Consider the following 23,846-nt stretch of genomic DNA (forward strand, 5'->3'; position numbering starts at 1 on the left):
ATGGGGCCATTTCATTGCTGATGCATGTGTCATGTGAACTAGGTGACATACCTTTCTACGTTCCTCTTGTGCGTCATTGTGATGATGAGCTATTTGCTACCACTGATGAAAAATCTAACTCGGTGTTGGTCGAAAACACATACTGATAAATAAATGTATCAATTGAATGCACTGTATGTTTTTTTTTTGCTTTGGATAAAAGCGTCTGCCAAATGCATAAATGTAAATGTTCCAGTTTAACCATTCACCTCAATATCTCACTTAAGATTAAAGACTAAAATTATTTTATACTACATCAATACAGTGCACACAGTGTATATTGAAAACTTTCAGCAGGCTCTTTCTGTAAAAACTTTAGTGTACTACAGGGTCCATGTTCACATGCAAAAAGAGATCAACGAAGCAGCTGTTGGGTGACCTTCCACTCCTTGCCCTCATGTGGGCTCAGTGGAGTGGAGATCGGTCATAGGCTGGCACGACCCTCTCCCCGCCAACTGCAGCTGCTTTACGCTATTTTGGTCTTAGGATCACCACAGCAATCATCCAGACAAGGAACAATTTTCACACTCGAGGGGGAAGGACTGCTCTAAAATAAAACATATATGTAAGCCTATAGGAAGACTACATGAAAGCATTGGGAGTCCCTACCCAAGCTCTTGACTGTCTAATCATTTTATCTTTATTAACATTGGTCATTGCATGAATTGAACTCTACATGTGAGACAAAACAATGTTGGGACATGCTTCAAAATTGTGCATTGTGACATTTTTAATTGTAATTCAATTTCCAAAAAAAAAAAAAAAATGATGTATGTACATATAATGTTGTGTGCCGTGTGAGTCAAAATCATTTATTTGTGTGAAGCAGATAATATCAAAACATTTATCAATATTTTTCCATGTTCAACCTGAAAATGAAAGTAAATTCAAATCAGTTGAAAATGTCAAGATATTAAATAGACAAATTAAAGCATATCAAATACAGTATTTAAGTTAAATACTATTTTACATTAAAACATCCTTCTTTTTTTTTTTTTAGAAAAATACACTGTTTTGTATATATGCTCTCAAACAGAATGAAAAAAAATGGTGGAAGAAAAGCCAAATGTAATGGGGATCTTTAATTTAAACTTACATTTAATATTAAATAGGTTGGGATGGAATAAAAACATTCATAGAAAACATAACAAACAGCAAAAAAAAAAAAAAAAAAAAAACTAGCCATGTACATAGCCAATGCATGTAAATCAAAAGTTTTTCAGCTCATCAAAAAAAAAAAAAATCCATTACAAATAAGCAATTTAAAGATTAATTTCCCTTCCATTCTGATGCTCTTCTTTCCCTCCTCCTTTTCTCTCACATACTTTCGCAGTCTGACAAAACCTCTGAAAAACAGTCACCCTGTTACTCACATACAGCCCCATATCCCCATATGTTTATGAGCCCCAAACAGAAACCAGAGCCGCAAAAATACACCATGCACACAGGATGTTTAAATCAATCAGCAAAAGATACAGTGCTGTAAAGTAACTCTAGTCAAGGCCATTCAGCATCCAACTGTTCACTAAAAATATTCCCACTCTGTATATAAAATAGATCTATTTATATGTATACATTTTTCATTGAAACATCGGTGCAACATGTGCACAATAACTTAAATCACACTTTCTCCTGCACCACTAGACCAAAAATAACAGCAAGACTTTTGCAAAATTCCTTATTAAGACAGCATTTAAAAATCACTTCTTTTCTGAGGTAAACTATAAAGCTGTTACAAATGCTTTTTAAAGGCATCCATCTCTACATTCGCGTTCAGAACCAGTGGGTCGACCTGAATGTATTCAACACAATTTAGCAGGCATAATATAGAGGCAAGTATACCACTCTGCACATGTCAAGTTAAGGGGTGGTGCGAAAGGGTGGGGGTTAGAGAAGACTCAGGCCATGAGAATTAAAGGTGCAAAATTATGTAACAAATACTCAAAATGAAAGCCATGCATTATAAATTTACAAAATCAAACATAGTCCCTAGCTTTCTAAAAAACAACACAATTCTACAATAGTATTTAGAATAAATAACACCAAACCACGCACGCTACTCTGTTTCCAAAGAGAAAATCTTTGAAAACAATTTGTGAATAAGGATAAATTATATTCATTGGTTTTTTATGCACTCTCATTGAAAAGTAACAAAGGCTGAAACTGGGACGTACCCTTTAAAAAGGTCCTAATATGTACAAGGTACAAGCTTTTGTAGTTTTGAAAGGGTACCACCCCAGTGACATCTTTTGTACCTTTATTTTCGAGAGTAATATGTCTACCATATTACCGCTAACATGCTTTTGTTTGTAGAGTGCGAATCCAAAGCACTAGCGATAGTTTTGTTATTCGTAGCTAGGATAAAAGTACAGAAAAATACCACAACAGAAAAAAAAACAAAGTCAAGACAAAGTCATTAAACCAGTACCATGCACAGGCATGTCACGGATAAACCTCCTAAAACAGGAGCAGGAGATGTTAGACAAGGCTGCAGAGATGGGTAATGGAATAAGACTGGCAAGTGACCCTTTCAAAATGTGCATGGTGTTTTCAACCAAGTGGAAAGCGGACACTGGTACAAACTTTTGCTGCCCAAACACACTCTGGCAACCCACCACACATCTCCCTTTAAAAACGTCAGTCGGTAAATTAGTAAGGCAGCTGTTCGCTTCCGTCAACTAAAAGTGCATCTCCGAACATATCCAGTTAAGTCCCCCCATTCCACCCCTCCCCATAGCAGCGGGGTGGTCGTGTACTTGACTGGGTACGGCTTGGATCAGCAGATTCTGTTTCTTTCCCAACGACTGCTTGCTTCAGCTTTCAGAGCCCAAGCGAGTCACAAATCATCGCCAGAGGAACTGGGCTGGCTCATGGCGAATGGTCCAGGTTTCGTCTTTCTCCCATGATTTGCTCTAATTCCAGTCGTCCAGTCCTTTGCCTGTGTCTGAGTCTGACTGGCGCCATTTTGTTTTAAAGGCCATTGACGCAACTGCGGAGAATTAGGTGCCTACGCCGCTAGTTTTCATGAGCTCACTGAAGGGTCGAAACAGTTAGAGGGTAAGTAATTATGTTGAATAACATTCAGGCACAGCTGAAAATACATGGCAAGTGTAAGGCAGACTACGTTAGTTGGTGACTGACATGGGGGCATTAAAAGGCCTAGGGCTCTGCTGGGAATGCAGTGTACCTGCCAAAATCCTTTATATGTGTACGAGAGTCTTACCTGAGTTTAACGTTCCGTCAAGTGAGAAAATGGACAAAAATAATTGCCAGTCCGATATTTATCAGCATCACTAGTATGACCAATATTGAGTTGGGACCCTGAAAAACCAACAGAAGAGAGATGCACAACTGAATGTCATGACACTTAAAATGGCACCCTAGAGATGCACCGATATATCCACCTATAATCGGTATCGGCGGATTAAAGTAAATAAACTAGCTATGTTTCCATCTGCCTATTTTAATGTGAGGATTGCATAAAAAAATGCTGAATGGAAACAACAAGATGCGCATAAATTCTGAAAACGTGCACAAAAAACTTTAAAAAAAAAACACACAGCAATATTCCAATTGACCCTTTGCTAAGCCACACCCGAAAACCGCCAAAGGCCAATCGTGGTTTAGCAAACGTACAAACTTCCGAGCGAGGGAACTTGACGAAGTGTTGTGAATATGGGTTGTTTAATTCTGATTCCCCATATCCTTACCCTTGAGTCACATTAGCTACAAAAGTCAGCAACACTGAGCGACATGCACTCGCTTGATGGGCGTTTCTTGGTATGCCTACTACTGGTCGCTTGGCAACAGTAAAGCGGTATCAAAAGTCACTTCAGATGTATTGTTAAGTTACAGGTATTGTTTTTGGATTTAAAAGTATTTATTTCGTGATAAAAGTAACAAAATTCATGAGATAAAATGCCAAACTTATCAGATATATACAGAAATACGCATTTTCTGCCATCTTGAATTATTTTCTTCGACTCAAGTCACTGACCTACGTCACGCTGCCCCTTCACTCCGATTGGCATGTGCTTTGTCGCATCGCTCTGCATTTGCATAAAATAGCCTTCTTGTCTATTTTGGCCCCACCTTGCTCGGCGCAGCGGTGAGCCCGTCGCTGGTCGCTAGCAAACGGCCACTCCCATTGAAAATGAATGGTTTGCCTGTTATTCTGTCTCTTGTAGCTAATGTGACTCTAGGGTTAGAGTTTGGATGGGGTGATGGATTTTTCCCCCTTTTCCAAAACTTAAAACCCAAATGGAGAAATGTCGGACGTGCATCAGGCAGTGTAGAATTCACAACTAAATATCGACAGGATTAACAATAACACATACGTTTGCTCCAATGTAAGAGCTTGCTAATGTTAGCTGGCTAGCTAACTCAGTTCATCATTCTTGCAAATAATGACGGTTCATAATGCATATATTTAAATGTAAAATAGGACAATTAAATGGCAAGATGGAGGCTACGCTGAGACCTAACGTTATAGGCTTTAGCTTCAATTTTGATAAAATTATTATCTAATTGGTTGCATATTATGTTGTGGATATATCCCTTAAATGCATACTGCAGCCCCTTTTGTCTTGCTTTCTCATATATTTACCTGTTCGCCAAAAATGACTACCGTAATTATCTCCTTGGGAATGTCTGACACCGGTGCAAACATACTGTAATATACTTGCCTGATGCGAAAGCTTGACAGGCGTAGCAACAGTAACTAAGGAGGGCGGGGCTTAGCGAAGGATTAATTATGTGCTATGTTTAATACGCAACTTTGGATGGAAACATAGCTAACGAAAACAGAGTTGCAGTTTGAACTGTCTGCACTTCTAATAACAATAGGAGTAAAAAGCAAAACTATATAGGTATATGTTGAATGTACTGTACATAATTTTAGTATCAAAAGAGAAAGCTATATAAGATAATAAATATCAAGAAAGGAGGTCTTGTTTAGTTGACAACAAAGTATTTCATATATTTTAATCTTGATATGGCCAAAATCTAAAAACAATTACCTAGGCTCACACACCGTACATATCGCTGCCTATATTATAAAATACTTTAAAATACATTGCTCCAGGTACATATCACTGCATCTTTTCATGAAATGTCCACTAGTGGCCCTGAGATAGTGCCAGGGGGGCCCCAGTTTAATGACATTTTATAAAAAAAACTCAGATAAAATAAGGCTATACTAACCAACAACACTGTATTGTATAATTTAATTAGTGATGCACCGATGTATCGGCCGCCGATATTTATCGGCCGATTTTTGATGAATTTGAAACCATCGGCATATCGGCAATAGCACGAGAAAGGCCGATACCGATTGTTTATTAACTAACTGCATAAAGAAATCCATTATATTTAAAAAATGAGTTAATATTGTTAATAAAATAAATGCTGAATAGCAAAAACCACCTTTGAAGGTTGTCATGCTGTCTTATTATCTTATTTGTTTTAGCTTAATTTGTGCCTCTCTTATTATGTTGGTCAGTTGAATGTTAATCAGATCCAATCCATGTTCAGTAAAAATAATTTGATGCAGAAATAAAATAGCTAATAGACCAACTGTATAGTATTGTATACAAGTGTTTAATATCGGCATCGGTATCAGCCAGAAGTTGTCTGTTTAAATCGGTAACGGCCCCAAAAAATCCTATCGGTGCATCCCTAAATTTAATGTTTTGTTTAATTCAAATTATGCACCGCACACCAAAAGAGTTTGAGAACCACTGCACTAGTGGACACTTAACCGAACCCTAACCCAACCCATGCAGCGATTTGTACCAGGAGAAACATATTTCAGGCACGTAATTCAAATGAGCCTTTGTGGAACAAAATGCAACATTTATTTATCCAGTATATATATCAATATTAATTATTATATTTTATACCACAGGTCTGTTGAATGCTTTATTCTGATTGGCTGAGAAATGTTCCATGGGTGTTGATTATTTTTCTGTAAACCGCACACCTAACCTTTTAAATGTCTTAAAAAAGGCACCAGATCAATGTTTGTGGTAACTGTGGTATAAGAGGAATAATTGACGACGGGCAATTGAATTATAAGAAAATAATGCACATCCGCTTCGCGTCGAGCCGCATTGCACCTTGGGTGTGCATTATTTTCTTATAATTCAATGGCCCGTCGTCAATTATTCCTTACTTAATTAGCACACATATCAGTCCTTCCAGAAAAACGTGGAGTTTTTTTGTGATTGTGGGCAAAAATCCTTGATCTTGCAAAAATTTCGGAAACTTACAAAAACTGCGGGAACTTTTCAGCTTTTGCAGCTTTTCAATGATGTTCACGTCACATAATCACGTCACTTCATAACATTCACACAGGGGACATGGCTGGGCTTGTGTTAGGTAAATGCAATATTTTCAACTTTCTGGTAAGATATATGTGATTTTTGCTACGCAAATGCGGGGATTATGAAATCATGCAAGCCCCGCATATTTTGCGCACAGAAATCTGCAATTTATGCTGTGAAAGTGCGCCGTATTTGAAAAAATGCATCCCCCGCATAAATATGCGGACTTTGGCTGATTATGCGTTAAATCATGATTATGCGTTAAGACATATGTTCTTCTGAAATAAAGAAAGAGTATAAAAAATGTAAAATATATACTGGATTAGAATAAATTGGCTAATGGTAGATGGAGGGAGTCTTTGAAGATCTGTACTTATTTTTGCATTTACATTTGGTGATGCTACAGGTGCCGAAATTACACACATAAGCTATATTTAGGTTTTTTAAAAACACTATTTTTAGGAATGTTTCCATCACTTACTGATTCCTCCTCAACAACGTTGGTCGTAATTTCCATGCTGGCTTTCTTAGTTTCTGCTAGGCTCTTTGGCTTCAACGATTCCTGTTTCTTCAGTTTTGGCTCAGGTTTGCTCTCTTTGGCCATCACTGGTTTGGGGGTCGGTGCACGGTACTGCTTCGCAGGCGGGGGGATCCTGGCAAGGGCAGTTGAAGTTTCGTGATGTTTGTCCATTTCTGGGTCATCAGGTGGGACCATTACATCAGCCTTGACAAAGTAACCATGATACTGAGAATGCAGCTCACCATTTCCAGGGCTGGAGGCATTGGAGGCATTGGCGACCGGCGCCGGCGGCTTGGAGGGTTTGGGTATGGCAACTTCTTCCTGTTTGACTTCCTGAATGACTTCCTGTTTGTCTGATATCCTGGAAGTAGCATTGCTGACACCCGCTGCGTGGCTTTCAGCAGCTGGGGGCTTGTTTTCTTTCGTGGATTTTGGGGCACTTCTGTTAAAGAAGGGCTTTTTCTTGCTGACGGGGGGTGAAGGGGGCGGTGTAGGATCTGGGCTTTGGGTCGGGGACTGGGTTGGGGTCGTGCCTTTGCGATAAAAGTGTGGACTTTCTGTGGGCGTTTTCTCTTTCTTTTCTTCTGGAGCTTCTTTGATCTCGATGGGCTCGCTGGAAAACTTCTGCTTGATGTAGTCTGGGCCTTCGAAAGGACATCAGGAATATCAGAATTAATGTATGCAGATAATCAAGTAACTCATCAGATAACAAAGCTCAAAGATGAAAGTTCAGTAAATAAGGCTAAAAAAGGCTTAGGCATTAAATGTTCAGACATAAAATGTCCAGAGACTTCAAGCTCGGAATGAAAAATGACACCACAACAGATGCAATTTCACATTTTTACAGTCTCAGTCTGTTAGTGTTTATGCAGGGATGGACATTAAGAACTCTGCCACTTGCTTTATGATTCAAGTGTGAGCTTCCAGGCATTCTTCAGATTCTCCAAACAACAGATATGGCCTCACAGCTGACACGGTTGAGCTTTTTAGATCTTGCACTGGCGTAGGCCCAGGCAATAACATAAATCGCACTGTTTATCAGCCATTTCACAAAGCTGAACCCAAAGGTGTGCTACACATACAACTCATCTGCTAAGAACATAAATGACAACCATAAAAGAAAGTTATTTTGAAGCTGACTTTGGGTAGAGAAAGTCATTTATGAGATGGAGATTCTGTATCATCCTATATTCTGCACTGTAAAAAATCCAATTAATGAAATGTTGGACGGGCAAAAATATATAAGTTAAACCAATTTTTTTGTTTGAGCTAGTTGAGAAGACATATTATTTTAAGTCTAGATAAATCTGTGTTTAAAACATTAAATGAATGGTTATTTTCAAATCCAGTCAACATTCAGAATGGCTAGTGTTGACTGAACTAATTAAAACAAATCAGGTAAATATGTGGAGTTATGACAGCTATGTTTCCTGACAACAAAATGCTCATAATATTACTGTTATTTGGTCACAAAATATAATTGTAAGAGTTTTTCAGGCGTAAATGTATGTGCTTAAAGTTTAAATATGCGGTCGGTTAATAAAGATAGCGTCTATTTAAAAATGTGCTCGGACACTTTCGGACGGAGATTAGCTCCATATGAGCTCCAGAAAATCACCGGCGCTTAAGCGCTCACACCCCGCCCAGCGCAGCCTCGCCTCGGCAAGCGCATCAGAAATCGACTGCTGGCTCTGATATCTCTGTGGCGTTTAAACGTGATTTAATTCATTTTAATTTCTCATACTTAACAATGAAAGGGTTATGTTTTAAATCATATTTTAGGATTGCACTTAATTGATATCGCTGTTGAGTGATGTTTCATATCTTTTACATTTGTTATAACCGGACTGCAACTATAAAGCTAGTTGAGCAAACATACTTTTTATATTTGAGTCAAGTTTGGGCCAACTAAAAAACATCAATCCAGGTAACACTTTGGAGTCAGAAATTGAGTGAACGTAAAATTTCTGTGGAACTAGTTACTAAAAAATAATTCATTGAGCCAACAATTTATTTTTTACAGTGTGGTGTGAACTAAAAATGTATAAACTATCAACAGACCATTTAAGTTAAACTGCTTTGACATTGCTTTAAAACTAAATTTGCTGACCCTGCTTAGGACAAATGATTTTGGACAATGGATGAAAGGAAAAACATGCCAATCACTGTTCGTGTAATGGTTGAGAATTGCGTCATGGGTTCGAACCCAGGGAACACATACTGAAAAAATGTATACCTTGTAATGCCCTGTAAGTCACTTTGGATAAAAATGTGTATTGAACATAAACCTATGTTTCTGATACACATCATTTTTGAGGATGTATTTCCGTAATGAATTATTTCACATAATCTGGAGTAAAATGGATTGGCAGCTGGTTAGATCTTACTAAAACGAAAATGTGCAGACAGTGGTACAGTATTCTAAAAAAAATATTTAAATGTGCTTCTAAGAAAAAGTGCTGGTAACACTTTACAATAAGGTTGGTTTAGTTAACATGAATAAATGGATTAACTTATAATGAATGAACAAACAATGAACAATATAGTTTTTTTATTGTTTATTAATTTTTGTTAATGTCAATAGTTATTCATGTTAGTTCATGGTGCATTTAAAGGGACACTCCACTTTTTCCCCTAGAGTTAAACATTTGATTTTTATGGCTTTAGAATCCATTCAGCTGATCTCCGGGTCTGGCGGTACCACTTTTAGCATAGCTTAGCACAATCCATTGAATCTTATTAGACCATTAGCATTGCGCTCAAAAATAATCAAAGAGTTAAAATATTTTTCCTATTTAAAACTTGACTCTTCTGTTGTTACATCGTTTACTAAGACTGACGGAAAATTAAAAGTTGCAGGCGTAGTGATATTACGCACTGCCCAAAAATAGTCCCCTTGGTTACTTTGAATAGCAGGGGACTATTTTCGGGGCTGCGTAATATCATTGCACCTCCTGCAAATGGCGTGTCCCTTTAAGGTGTATTGTGTAACTTTTAGAATGATGTCTTGACAGAAATGCGATATAATATACATAACTATATTATCAGTGGTGTCTAAAGACCTTACATAACAAACTGGTTTGTTTTTATTACCTTAGAATGATGTTTTCATCTACATACACTGCAGGTCCCTTAACATGTAAGTCGCTGCCATGTTTCTACACATGTGTCCTGTGGCGGCTACCATGCGTTTTGAAATTGAGGGGTGAGCTGTTTGCTTGCAATTCTCACCACTAGATGCTGCTAAAATGTACACACACCACCTTATGTTAGCTATAAAGTTTAATTAAAAAAATTAATTAGTAAATGCTGAAATTAACATAAACTAAGATTAATAAATGCTGTAGAAGCATTGTTCATTGATAATTCATGTTAGCTTATGCATTAATAAATTGTTAACAAATACAACCTTATTGTAAAGTGTTACCAAAATGCTTATATTTCAATAGATAAAAACAAGTATGCATTATACTTTCGCTATTACGGCTGTAGTTTACACAGCTAATTTGACTTTTTGAAATAAAATGAGAATATATACATTTATAGAGTTGCAATAAAAATGTTACACACAGTACACATTGCAGAATCTGGAAAATGCAGAAAGTTTTGGAATTTTGAAAATTAAGGTTTGTTTTTAATTTAGTCCTGTCCGGAACAAGTTGTTTTGCATGATAAATGTTAACAGAAAGTTTGCAACATACTGTATATAAAATATATTAACACAAACACTCGGGGTGTCTGTAAATTATCCTAAAACCATTTGGCACAGCATGGACAAATGCCAAAGGTTTAGTAGGAATATAAATGAGCAGAGCGGTGGAAAAAATTATTGTTTTACTAAATAAGATGAAAATTGTATTTTTAAATTAAGGAATATAAATCATGCACATGCATACTACATGTTACAGGCAACAAACATGAAACGGATGTTTCATTGCTGTTCCTTAAAACAGGTTACTTAAATGAAATAGGTGATTGGACATTATATAATATCTACTTCCTGCCACACACACACACACACACTGTGGCCCTCATGTTTTTCTAAAATAATTACCAGGGGTTCTGAGTCTGAGAGAGAGCGACAGGAGATAATTCATGCAAATGATATTCCTCCCCTTCACTACTCATCTGCAATTGTATCTGCTCTCTATTCATCTGCTTGACAGTAAAGCAAAAAGGAGACACTTGACCCAGACACAAAGAGAAAATAATTTAGGAGGGGCCGGAGGGCGGAGTAAAGTGTCTATGCATGACTGTGTATACATATGTATGAGCGAAAGTTAATTTTTTGTTATCAGCATGTGCTTAGCTCACCATGCAAGATCATGTGTTTGCCAGTGTGTGTGTGGATGATTGGATACCTGGTTGATGAAAGTTGGGGGCCAGATCTCTTGCTACAGCTCTGGCGATATCAGAGTCTTGACTGGCAGAGAGGGCGGCCTGGTCTGCTGCCTCCGCTTTGACCCTGGCGTGTGCGGTTCTAGGCAGAGCAAAGTGACAGAGCTTGAGTCAGACAGCTTGGAAGATAAGACACAGGAGGACACATAAGTGAAACACTGCGCTTGGTACCATCAGTTACCAGCAGTACTACAGTAGCTCTATGGGCACAGTCTACAGCACTAAAAACACACAGGATCCATTCATTCACAAATAAACAACTACTACACTTACTACTGGTATAATATTCCTATTCACAAAAATATCTAATCTATAAAAAGCTTACTTAGTTGGTAGGATAATGTAATTACATATGGAATAAATATTATTACTTTTTGATATATGCATACCTATATGAGCATCTCCAAGCCTTTAAATGTTAGTTTGTTTTAGCAATGTGACCAATTTTAGGGTAAGTCATATTCGTCCAAGTGGACTGTATTTATTTTAAACATCACACATGCAGAGTAAAATATGAATAGCAGTGCTGTCTCCCCATTACAAGACTTTCGTCCAGCATTGGAACCAACTGTGCTGTCTAACTGTGAATATATGGTGCAGGAACCTTGTATGTGTATCATCATAGTGTTATTAGGCATTTAGGTCTCGACCCATCATGTTACATTTCATGCAAAGTATCTTTTGTCCATTCACATCACAACTGTAATGCTAAGCTTGCTTTTAAAGGATCATATTGTACTTTTGGAAGAGCTTTGTAGCCATCACTTTCAAAGAATTAATAAATGAAATTGAGTCTAATGCTTTAGATGAATGATCTATAGCCGATTTTCTCTTTTCCTTTAAAAGTAAATCTTGTGCACTGTAGTTTATACTGTAACAGCTAGTACATTATAAAGTAATTTACAGATTTATGCAATGGATTTCTGCAGCAATGGGGATAAATGAATGCTTGAGAAAGACATACTGCAAGCTTGATTTATCTTGTAGCACTAAAACAAATATACTCGGATGTTCATATAGTGCAAATGCGGATCTAATGCACTGTGAGAGCTGAATTAATGCTTTATTAGGGCTTCTGGCAGTCAGCCCAGACCATGCTGATTCAGCTCAGCTTCCTGAGGTGATCCATCTACCTGGACTTCTGCAGGTCTAAATGAAGCCTCTTACAACTTTTACAATAACTCTTTCAATGAAAGAAGTAATTTAACAGCAACAAAATATGGCACAGGTTGGATATTAATTAGGGATGCAGTGCACTGATATATTGCAAAAAAGCTATAGAAAAGGAATTTCTCCACTATTGGACATTGGCTAAAAACAGCCGATGATCAGTGAAGATTATATCCTGACAACAAAATTGCAGTTTGTATGATCTGCACTACTAGGATTTCAGAACATAATAACTTGAAACAAGGATGTTCAAAGTAAACTTTTCGGTATCGGTAGATGTCATTAAAATATTGGTGTCGGCACAGTAATTTTTTATAATGTTAATACATGCAAACCCATGCTATTGATTTGATACAAGATCTGCGGCAAATCTGTTTACACAAAGCTATCGTATGACTTCAGAAGACTCAGAATATAGTTTAAAGGGGACATATCACGGAAATCTGACTTTTCCATGTTTAAGTTCTATCAACCTAGAAAATGTGAAAAAGATCAACCCAGTAACTTAGTTTTGGTAAACCATTCTCTGAAAGCATGTGGAAAAAATAGGTCATTGAAATTTGACTCCCCTTGTGATGTCAGAAGGGGATAATACCGCCCCTTAATCTGCACTATTCAACCACGGAACTGCCATTTGGTGCAGAGATCAGCTCATTTGCATTTAAAAGGACACACCCAAAACGGCAAATTTTTGCTCACACCTACAACATGGCAATTTTAACATGCTACCATAAATTATTTATGGGGTATTTTGAACTTGAACTTTACAAACGTACTCTGGTGACACCAAAGACTTATTTGACATCTTAAAAAAGTCTTGTGAAATGTCCCCTTTAAGTCTATAGATAATCTATGTGAAGATTTAGTACACAGATGAAAACTGGAAAAATTCAGTTTTGTTTAAGCAAAGTACATAATGACAGAATTGTTTTTTTTTGTGTTAAATCTTTCTTTAAATAACTAACTGTGAATAAATGCACAAAGCAGTAGATCATTTAAATATGAAAACTCTCTCAAATTTTACTCAACCGAATGCCATCCCAGATCTACATAACTAAATATATATAAAAAATCATATATCATAAACAAATAACTTTATATTAAAATGGCATCATGTTATTTTTTTGAGAATTTTTCAAATATTGGCAAACTCTTTAAAGGTCCAGTGTGGGTTTTTTAGTGACATCTAGCGGTGCGATTGCGAATTGCAAACAACCCCTAATTTCAAAATGCAAAAAGAAGCTACGGTAGCTGTTACCCTGGGTTCACACCAGCCATGGTAGAGGCGTCGAATTCGGATCTACTACGTCTGGTTTGCCTCTTGAACATTTTGAGTTTACTCCATTCGCGCGTGAAAGCTGAGCATGAAATTCTAGCCATTGAGGCATTCACGCGGAAATTCGCGTCATGGGAGGAGCTTCTGCGACTCCGCTCGCTTTCTGTAATCACATCCCTACTAGAGCAAGCTCCTGATTGGTTAACGGGGCACGTTTTCCATCAAAGTAAAAAAATTTCAACTTGCGCGTTTCCAGCTGCAACGCTCAATTCGCTCAAACTAGACGCTCGAATGAGGACGGAATCGCATCTACCACGCCACACTGAAAGCCTATAGCCGAAAGTCGAAAAAACCTAGGGATGTCCGCGTATGCGTGCCGTCCGCATGACGTCGTGCGGACAGTGCGCGGACAGTCCGCGTACAACAGCGCATGCGCGTGAAAATATTCTGACAGAACACTCCACTATAAACAATTATACAAAGGAAATAGACAGCATTTGCAAAATTTCTTCTTTAACTTTTACTTCTTCCAAGAACAGAAAGCTGTGGAGCATGTTTGTTACCATAATGTTTGATTCCTGTTCTTTGTTGTTTTGTTGTTTGTACTAAACTGTGTTTGCAATGGTGGATCAGTTACTTTTCTTCACCTATCCTAATGTTTTAATGTATTGTAAATGTCGCCAAATTGGTGCTGCCCTGACTGCCTGTTAGACTAGTAATTTGAATAAGAAATCATTTGTATTGCGTATAGTGTCGAACACGGCCATCCGCGTGTAGCCACGGGGAGTATACTTGGAAAGCTGCGCGGAGGCGTGCGCGCGCAAGCCGGACGCGGAAAAAGTATACCGCGGCCTTATTTCGCGCCGCAAGACCTCCAGACGCGCGTCAACGCGTCTTTACATTAACTTAACATTGAAATTACACGCGATTGACGCCTCTACCGTGGCTGGTGTGAACGCAGCATTACAGGACAAACATATCATCATCTGAGACAGCGTAGGCACAAAACACACTCTGTAAAGCAGTTTGTCCATTTAGAGCTAATGTAGAAAGATGATGGTGACTTCCATGTAGATAGTATGTAGATAAAAACAGCTCATTCTATGGTAATAAAAACAATATAGTTCATTATGTAAGGTCTTTATACACCACTGATAATATTTAGCATTTCTGTCAAAAGATCCTTCTAAATGTCCCACATCATACCTTTAAAGGCCATAAATTGCTTACTAAACAGAAAATTCAATTTTTTTCAAAAATTTGAAAATATTCAAAACAAAAAACATTTAACAGATGGCTTCTTTAAAAATACAAGGTATGTAATAGAGAAAATCTATATATTATTTGTCAGCCAAGTAAAAGGCAGCACCTTCTCTAGGTGTTAATGGACTGAACCTAATGCGATATTCTTTGGAGTTTGAGCCAAGGAACATCTCCTTGACGACAGATGGAGCACTTGCAGAAATTCAGAAGGTTTTAATTTGGCAGTCTCGCCCCACACTCGCCCACTCTCTCTCTCTCTCTTTCTATCACACACAAGAGCTCAGATAATGATGTGAAGAGGATCACATCCTCCTGTTTTGAGTCCACTGATCTTAATCTGTCCAGTCAGCCACAAAATTATTCTGTACATTCTTTTTTTTTTATGTATGTTTTTGGTAATGAGCTTGTAAACTGACACTAGTATAAAACACTGTATAAAAAATTATTAACAAACAAGGAAATCGGAAATTTAGAGCATGTATGGTTTGGCTTAACGTCAACAACTGATGTCAGCAGCATCAGATTAATTTGCAGATTCACCACATTTGAGCTAAGATTGTGAGATAACATATGGAGCAGATTACTATGGAAGAAAACATTTCCTACATAAACTGCTATGGAGGACAAACAGAAGATTAAAGATGGTTGGTAATCTGTGCAGGTAATCCTTTGCAGTTATGAAATGAATTTTTATATGAAATCATCTCAGTACCCAACAACTTAACTGCAATTAAAAATATAATAATAAGCACATTTTCCACCAACATTTTTTAGCATTTAACATTAAACTGTTAATATTAGCTTTCACTGTCGTCAAACAAATAAACTAAGAAGCAAAAGAAAAATTTGAGTTACAGTATTCACAATAACAGTAGTGGCTATTTTAGCAAAAAAATGAAGCAGTACGCACACACACACACACGCACACACACACGCAGCTCTAAACCTGAGTGCTCTAACAGATGATAAGAGGACACGGACTGGCTACTGTATCAGTAACAGCTACAAGACTATATTCTTGTCAGTGGTTGAGAAGTCAACTCTTGCCTGGCCTTATTTAGTAAGTCTCAGTGCTGACACAAACTGCACACGTGTGTGATAAAGCACAGAGCTGAAAGATCTCTCCTTCTCTCTCTCTCTCTCTCTCTCTCTCTCTTTCCTAGGCTCCTTCAAGGCAAGCCAATGCCTTCTCCGAGTCTCCACACATTCCCTGAGCCCTCGCTGTGCTTATCACTTCACTCCACATAACAATCTTCAAAGGCACTGCAAGATATTTAATTCATCCCGGTGCTCTGGGACATATTACTATTTCATTAGCTACATGGCCTGTGCAGGCCTTATTATAGCAGCTTTCATTAAAATTCATATTCTTTCAGCTCATCAGAACGAGGCGCATGGTAATGAATGAGTCTGTTAGGCAATTGTTCTAGTGCTGACGGAAAGAAGAAAATAACTGCAAAACCAAACCGCATGAGGTCTTCTGTACTACAAGCGTTTTGAATACAAGAACCTGCAAATGGAAAATGAATAAATGATACAGCAGCATTAAGTGCTGCAGTGCTTATAACTCTCTGACACCTTTTCAATTAAATGCCCATATAGAAATCTGATACGCCATATTTCTCATGTACATACATATTAAAGTTTATATAAGTTAATGTATAACGCAATTCTAAATCAACTATTTGTAGATTATTAAGTGCAGTAAATAAAAGCAGGAAAATAATTTTTTACACTATATACATCTATACTTGTCAAATGTAACATTGTATTTAAGCTGAACAGAGAAATGTATCATCTATTCGACAGATATATAAAAATGACCACTTTTGTAATATTGTGCAATGTAAATGTATTTATGTACACCTACTTTTTTAATCTGTGAAATCTATACATGAAGATGCATATGACATATATCAGATTTCTATAGGGGACTTAAAATTAGTCAGGATGAGAACCTCTGCCACGTCAGAATCAGGGTTCAATACTAGTACAAGCGTTAGCTATAGTTTAATCCTGTGCATGTCCTTACACGAACTAAAAGTGGCACTCATCTTAAATAACAACATTATAGAGTCAAAATTTTAACACTCTCAGATCTTCATGACCTGCTTGAGCTTGCAAAAAATCAATGTATGCCTTGAGCCAACCGATTGTGAATTTATGGAAGGGTAAAGATTTTTTTAAATAAATTTGACAGTTTAGACATTGTATAGTTCAATGTAAACAGTGGTTCTCAAACTGGGGGACACCAGATTGAGCCAGGGGGTTCTTCTCAGTTTTAAGACATTTAAAGAAACATACATAAAGTTATCATAAATTCTGTGCAATCAAATTTTAGAGAAATATAGGCATCAAACTACTACATTGTATAATTTAAAGGAGACATTTCACAATACTTTTTTAAGATGTCATATAAATCTTTGGTGTCTCCAGAGTACGTATGTGTGAAGTTTTAGCTCAAAATACCCCATAGATCATTTATTATAGCATATTAAAATTGCCACTTTGTAGGTGTGAGCAAAAATGTGCTGTTTTAAATGTCCTTTTAAAGGCGGAGTCCACGATGTTTGAAAAACGGTTTGGAAAAGGAGACGGGCCGACTACCAAAACACACTTATAGCCAATCAAATCAAATCAAATGCCGGGTTGCGTATGTGTGGGGCGGGTCTATCAACGGAATGTCCAGATTCTATTGGGGTAGGGGCGTGTTTGTTTAGGCGATTTCAAATATCAACACTGGCTTTCAAACATCGTGGACTCCGCCTTTAAATGCAAATGAGCTGGCAGTGCTGTTGTTGGATAGTGCAGATTAAGGGGCGGTATTATCCCCTTCTGACATCACAAGGGGAGCCAAATTTCAATAACCTATTTTCCATGCGGAAAAAGCCATATGTCCCCAGTAATATGTTTGTTTAATTCAAATTCTAAGTTTGCGATTTAAACTTAAAGATTTAAGTTTGAGGTTTATGTCTGAAAAGTTTGAGATCCACTGTTATAAAGTGACCACACGTGGGCTAAGGTGCCTCATTGCTTGGCAACTGCAAACTCTTAATTAGGATAATGAACTAAATTACTTGACAGAAGATTTAATTTGGCTTATTTCAGCTATAATTACTCATTATTGATTTATTAAATATGGCTGCCTGTTCGTTAAATTGTTGTTGTTGCCGTTTTACAAATGCAACAGGTTCTATCAAAAGTATTTTTACCACAGTTAATAGTTTTTTGAAAACATGTTAGCCATGGCAAAACCTCTAACATATTGTATGCTGTATAAAACATTTTGTGATTAATTTTTTATTTATTTAAAAAACAAACAACTGATTGTAATTCAATCTCAGAGGTACTATTTGATTCACAAATACAACCACATCAGGTAGTTGCATAAGAAGCTCCTTTAAATTTTATGATCCACCAGTTTTTAACTTCCCTTTCTCTTCTATGTTATAAACCGTCCTATTACACAATAAACGTCTGTGAAACACTTTTTATATGATCACGACTGGCGGCCCTGATTCCTCTCTGACTTCATTCAGCACATCCTGTTGGCTCTGCATTGATTATGTGATCAGAATGAGAGCTATGGCCGAGGGGCATGTGATGGCACTCATGCAAACAGACTGTACAATCCCCTCTGTGTTTCCCTCATTCACATGAAGAAAATAAAGAGTGAATTTCAGCTACCGTATTGTGAGAAAACAGCACGTATGTGCTATGATAGAACTGGGATGTAATTACTGTGATAAATATAAATGTTATGTAAGTGATGTGTGGTCTCATTTGCAAGATAGAGAGAGTAACAAAAAGCAAAAAGGGAAAGATGTGCTAACACATAAGATGTATCTGTTTATGTGGTGTTGGGGAAGCATTAACCTTGAGGTGGCAATTTCTACTTTTGTTCGGGCAATGGCGGACGCCCTTATGGCTCCCTCCACGGCACGGTCCACCTTCTGCCTCGTCTTGGTGTTTTTAAGGGGAATGAGCTGCTTCTTGATGCCACGCACCAAAACATTATTTTTGTACTTCCCCTCTTCTTTTGTCCCGTCTGGGAATATTGTGCACCCATAGCCATGCCGTTTGTTGTTCAGCCACTCTCCCTCGTATTTCATTCCGTTGGATCTCTCGCTCACACCGAAACCGTTGCGCTTGTCGTTCTTCCACTCGCCCATGTACGACTCCGTGGTGGTGGCATCCACGTTGTCCTCAGCCGGCAGGTATTCGTCCGGCACCTCGCCGTCGCCGAAACTGATGGTGGAGTTGGCGTCGCTGGAGCTGATGCGGCTCATGGTGGCGTCACTCCGTGCCGAACTGCGCTTGCTGGATATGGAAGAGCGGGAGTCCGACTTCCTCAGCTGTTTGAGGCTGCCGAACAGCGAGCCCCGTCTGAACAGGCCCTTTTTTTTGCCCGAGCCCATCTCGCTGTCGCTGTGGAAGTTCAGGACGAAGCCGCCGCGGGTGCCAGCTGGGCTGTCTGACATGTGGTCTTGCAGAACGGAGCCGTTGCTCTGCTCGCTGCGGAGAGATGCCAGTGAGGTTCGGAGCGGGGAGCGGATGACAGTGGCCATGCCGTAAGGCACGCTTTGACGCACGCCGCAACCGTGCCGCATGCCACCCATCCACTGCCCCTGGTACGTACCTGGCAAAGAGATTAGGGAGACTTTAGACTAGCTATTGCATAACACATAATACAGGGATTACAAATGAAAGAATACACCAGAGGAATTGACATGCCTGCCTGGGTGCTTTGATGTTTTGCATTTATTTATTGAGGCCATTTACAATAACCTCCTAAAATATTTCAATCTTTTTCTTTCCAAGTTTGAATCAGTTGCAGTCGTAATCATTGTAATTTAATTAACGCTTGAATTAATGTCTTTTCTCCCCTACTGTTTTGTTTAAGCAATTGTTTTAAGTGCACTTCCAACCAAAGTGCTTTAATGCACACATATAATTGCATTCCATTATAATTGAATAATTGTCAGGGTAGTAATACATCTAAGTGTAATTTAATCCACGTTATGACGAAGATGTGACGAAGCCAACGGCTCTCTCTCCTATATCTCATATGCCAGTCTGTCAGACCTAACAGCTTCAACAGCAAAGCCAGCACTATTTTAAAACATGGAAGTAACCTGAGACATTGTGAAGTTTGTGGCTCCAGTCAATCATAACTCTTGTGTATTATTTACATATTTATGCACTCATTTTTGGGATTCTGCATATGCCTGTAGAGTACTAATGCTGAGGAGCCAATATTCCAATAATAAGAAATGACTTAAACAGAGAGTAAAGGAGTATCTGCAGTTTGCATGATTTTTAGCAGAAGATGACAATGAGTTAAGAGTATGTGGTGGTGATGATGTGTGACTGTACCTCATAAATTCAACAGCAGGCCTTACTTTCAGACAGCAATTCATTTTTAAGAAAAATGTCATGGTTCTTGCCAAAGTCTTATTCACATGTAAAACTACTTTATAAGTCTTATACAATGTAGTTGTTTTAAATGTATTGTTTAAACACTTTGTTTAAAGGGTGTTGAAACTTATTTAACTTACATTAAATAAAAAAATATTAAATCTGGGCTGGCCAATTCTTAACTATTCTTTAACTAGCTTTTATTATTTTGAAAATTATTTTGAGTAACTATTATTATTACTATAATAATTATTATAGTAATCATATAATAAAAACTACAACATCTAATATTTTAAGTTATTTTAAAGTTCATTTAATAAAAAACTGATTATGTGAAAATGTGTCTATAACAGGTGGAAAATTCTTCACTTAACTTCATATGGTCTGAAGCAAAAATTTGAGCTTGTGTTTGTCTTTGTGTGTCTATCTTCACATGTAATTTCCAGGGGTTTAAAGATTTTTTTGTTTTTCATTCAGAAATAATTCTGTCAAAATGAAGAAACATACAAGAGCTGACCTGTTGGTCTGCTAGTTGACAAGAGCTTTGATTTGACATGTTGCAGATGTAACTATTATTAGACATGACCTCTGTGAGCAACTACTGCTGACCAGTCCAGTTATAAACCATACATCAAATCAACTCTGCATGGCTTAACTACTTCATACATACTGATTTTAGGGCCCATTTCTGGGGGGGACCAGTCGCCATACAACCCTGGCACTTGACTTGACAGAGCAAAATCAAGACACTCTTTCTCAATCTTTCAATAAAAAAAATGTATATAAGCGTGACCTCAATATTTTAACAGCTTAAATGACATTATATTACATGACGTACAGTAGATATGTAGATAAAATAGGTCAAGGCATGTTTAGCCAAACTCACCCCCATCCCCGTAGGTCTCGACCCCATATCCATCTTGCAATCCGTTACTCCACGTGCCTTCGTACCTGGCAGGTGTATTGAGACTCTGTCGAACCCCGTACCGACCCTTAAATCCGTGACTCCACTCTCCACGGTACAGCCACCTCCCCTTGGACTCCACGCCGAGCCCGTGTCGCTTTCCCTGAGCCCAGTAGCCCCTGTATGTATTCCCACTGGGCCAGGTGTACATCCCGACTACCTCGAACCCGTTGGACCAGGACCCGGAGTATTCGCCCTGACCCTTCGGGCCGGTGCAGATGCCGTGTCCGTGGGCTTTTCCGTCCTCCCATCCACCGCAGAAAGTGCCGCCATCGTCGAAGTCGAACCGTCCGCCCGTCATTCAGATTCAGGGTTGAAATGAGAGCGCGGGCGTCTCGATGGCTGCTCGTATGACGGATGCTCAACAACGACAACAAAACGGGGGGAAATGTTAGGATGCGCGCGCGGTGATGCGATGTGCTGGTGTCTGATGGAGACGGGCGAGAGCGCGCATGGGTGCGAGTGTCGGCGGTGAGTGAGAGGGAGAATCGCGCACAGGCGCCGGAGCCGCGGGCGCTGTCACTGTCGCCGTTCCTGGCTTTTTTTATGATCCTCTCCCCCCTGATCGAGAGAGAGAGAGAGAGAGAGAGAGAGAGAGAGAGAGAGAGAGAGAGAGAGAGAGAGAGAGAGAGAGAGAGAGAGAGAGAGAGAGAGAGAGAGAGAGAGAGAGAGAGAGAGAGAGAGAGAGAGAGAGAGAGAGAGAAAGACAGTCGCCCAAAGCCGGGCGAGTAACACCCAGTTCGTGACGTCAGTACTACAACCCCGCCCTCGCTTGGTACCTCAATCAAATATCAGCATAGTTTCATATAAAAGGTGACTGTATAAGACAGACAGGCAGACAGACAGACATATGGATGGATTTTTGTTAAGACAAAAAATGGACTGCAGGAGGACCTTGGGAGGGTCTGGCACAGACTTTAATTGTTTCTAAACTCTGCCAACAGTAAAACCAGTTTGGACCAGCCGTCCACAATTAAGTCTATAATTATGCTGCATTACCCAGCTCATATCTGTGCTGTATCATTGCATCTGCTGAAGAAAACAATGGTAATGTTGCCACAAAAAAGACAGTTAGCCAAAGTTAGTCATGTTCAGATATACCCACACTTGTTTGTGATGGATTTACAACAGCGTTAATGGTGATAATGATTGACAACCAAAATCTGAAATTGTTTTATGTTTCTGTGGATTTTAAAATGTATTTATGTTTTATTTAAAGGTGCAGTGTAAATTTAAGAAGGATCTCTTGACAGTAAGGCAATATAATCTACATAACTATATTATCAGTGGTGTATAAAGAACTTACATAATGAAATGTTTTGTGTTTATTATCTAAGAATATTTTTTTCTACATACACCACGGGTCCACTTACATGGAAGTCGCCATCTTGTGCCACCATGTTTCTATAGTAGCCTTAAATGGACAAACTGCTCTACAAAGTGCATTTTGTCACTACTTGTAATTTGTCTTAAACACCAACATGTTTGTCATTGTGGCAGCTACCGTAGCTTCTCTATCCGTTACGCTGAACGGTGGACTGAGTCGTTGGTTGCAATTCACAATTTCACTGCTAGATGCCGCTAAAATCTACACACTGCACCTTTAAAAGCAGAATTCAGTAAGTTATGCAATATGCATTAGAGATTGCTGAAAGATGAACGAACTTGTGCCATGTGAAAGGTGACAAGGAACATCATCAGTCCTCAGAATATTTTACAACCACCACGCTAAAACAATGAATGCAGAAGCACAGAGCTTACTGTCATTTTACAACTACACTCCATAAGAAGTGGGTGATAAGCTGAGTTACATTTACACCAAACACTTTTTGACACGTATTTGTATCTAAATCAGTTTTCAATCAAGTTAAATGTATCATGTATATGTAATTGTTCAATGTAATTTTAAAGCACCATACCTGTGTTATTTTGAACTATTCAGAATAACTGTGAATGATTTTAAAATACCACAAAGGTATTAAATTTAATACATTTTTTCTTCTAAGTTGTCTACTCACCCTTTATGTTAAGACAAATAATATGTGTTAATCTACAAATGTTATGCATAAAAATGTGTTTATTAAATAACTTTATTATTAATCCAATTGCTATTATTATTAATCCATTATTAATACAAATATATTATTTATTTTATGTATTATAAATGTTTTATTCATAATTAATAAAATAAGGGTGTGTTATCATAATTCACCAGAAGGTGTCAATGTGTGCTTGGTACATTTCCACTCATAAGGTTCCTTGCTGTCTTTGCCTTTTCAATGCCTGGAAAATGATAAATTACATTTACTTTAGATTTCCTTTCTCATTTTGGATACTGCTGTTTGTTCTGTATTCCCATTCTATTTATTGTCATGTCTGTCTGACAACTTACATTTTGTAAAATTAGTATATAAAGGGAAATGCACATCTTTCTGGTTCCATTTGAATAATATGGAGGACAAAATGTGGTAATAG

The 23,846-nt window shown here is 38.1% G+C and overlaps 1 protein-coding gene across 3 annotated transcripts; it reads right to left on the reverse strand.

Moving 5' to 3' along the window:
• Window positions 1-656: 656 nt before the first annotated feature.
• jph1b (junctophilin 1b) lies at window positions 657-21,943 on the reverse strand. Of its 3 annotated transcripts, none has more exons than XM_065276447.1 (6): window positions 21,294-21,943; window positions 18,866-19,628; window positions 11,244-11,362; window positions 6,844-7,526; window positions 3,263-3,360; window positions 657-908 (listed from the first exon to the last, which is right to left on the reverse strand). In XM_065276447.1, the coding sequence occupies exons 1-5, from the start codon at window positions 21,670-21,672 to the stop codon at window positions 3,280-3,282; spliced, it is 2,025 nt and encodes a 674-aa protein (XP_065132519.1). In that variant the 5' UTR covers window positions 21,673-21,943; the 3' UTR covers window positions 657-908; window positions 3,263-3,279. The 3 variants fall into 3 exon arrangements, with proteins under 3 accessions (XP_065132519.1, XP_065132518.1, XP_065132517.1); XM_065276446.1 differs by having other exon boundaries at window positions 821-1,385; XM_065276445.1 differs by having other exon boundaries at window positions 821-3,072.
• Window positions 21,944-23,846: the final 1,903 nt, after the last annotated feature.

This window comes from Paramisgurnus dabryanus, chromosome 6, assembly GCF_030506205.2.
Source record: "Paramisgurnus dabryanus chromosome 6, PD_genome_1.1, whole genome shotgun sequence".
Lineage (NCBI taxonomy): Eukaryota > Metazoa > Chordata > Actinopteri > Cypriniformes > Cobitidae > Paramisgurnus > Paramisgurnus dabryanus.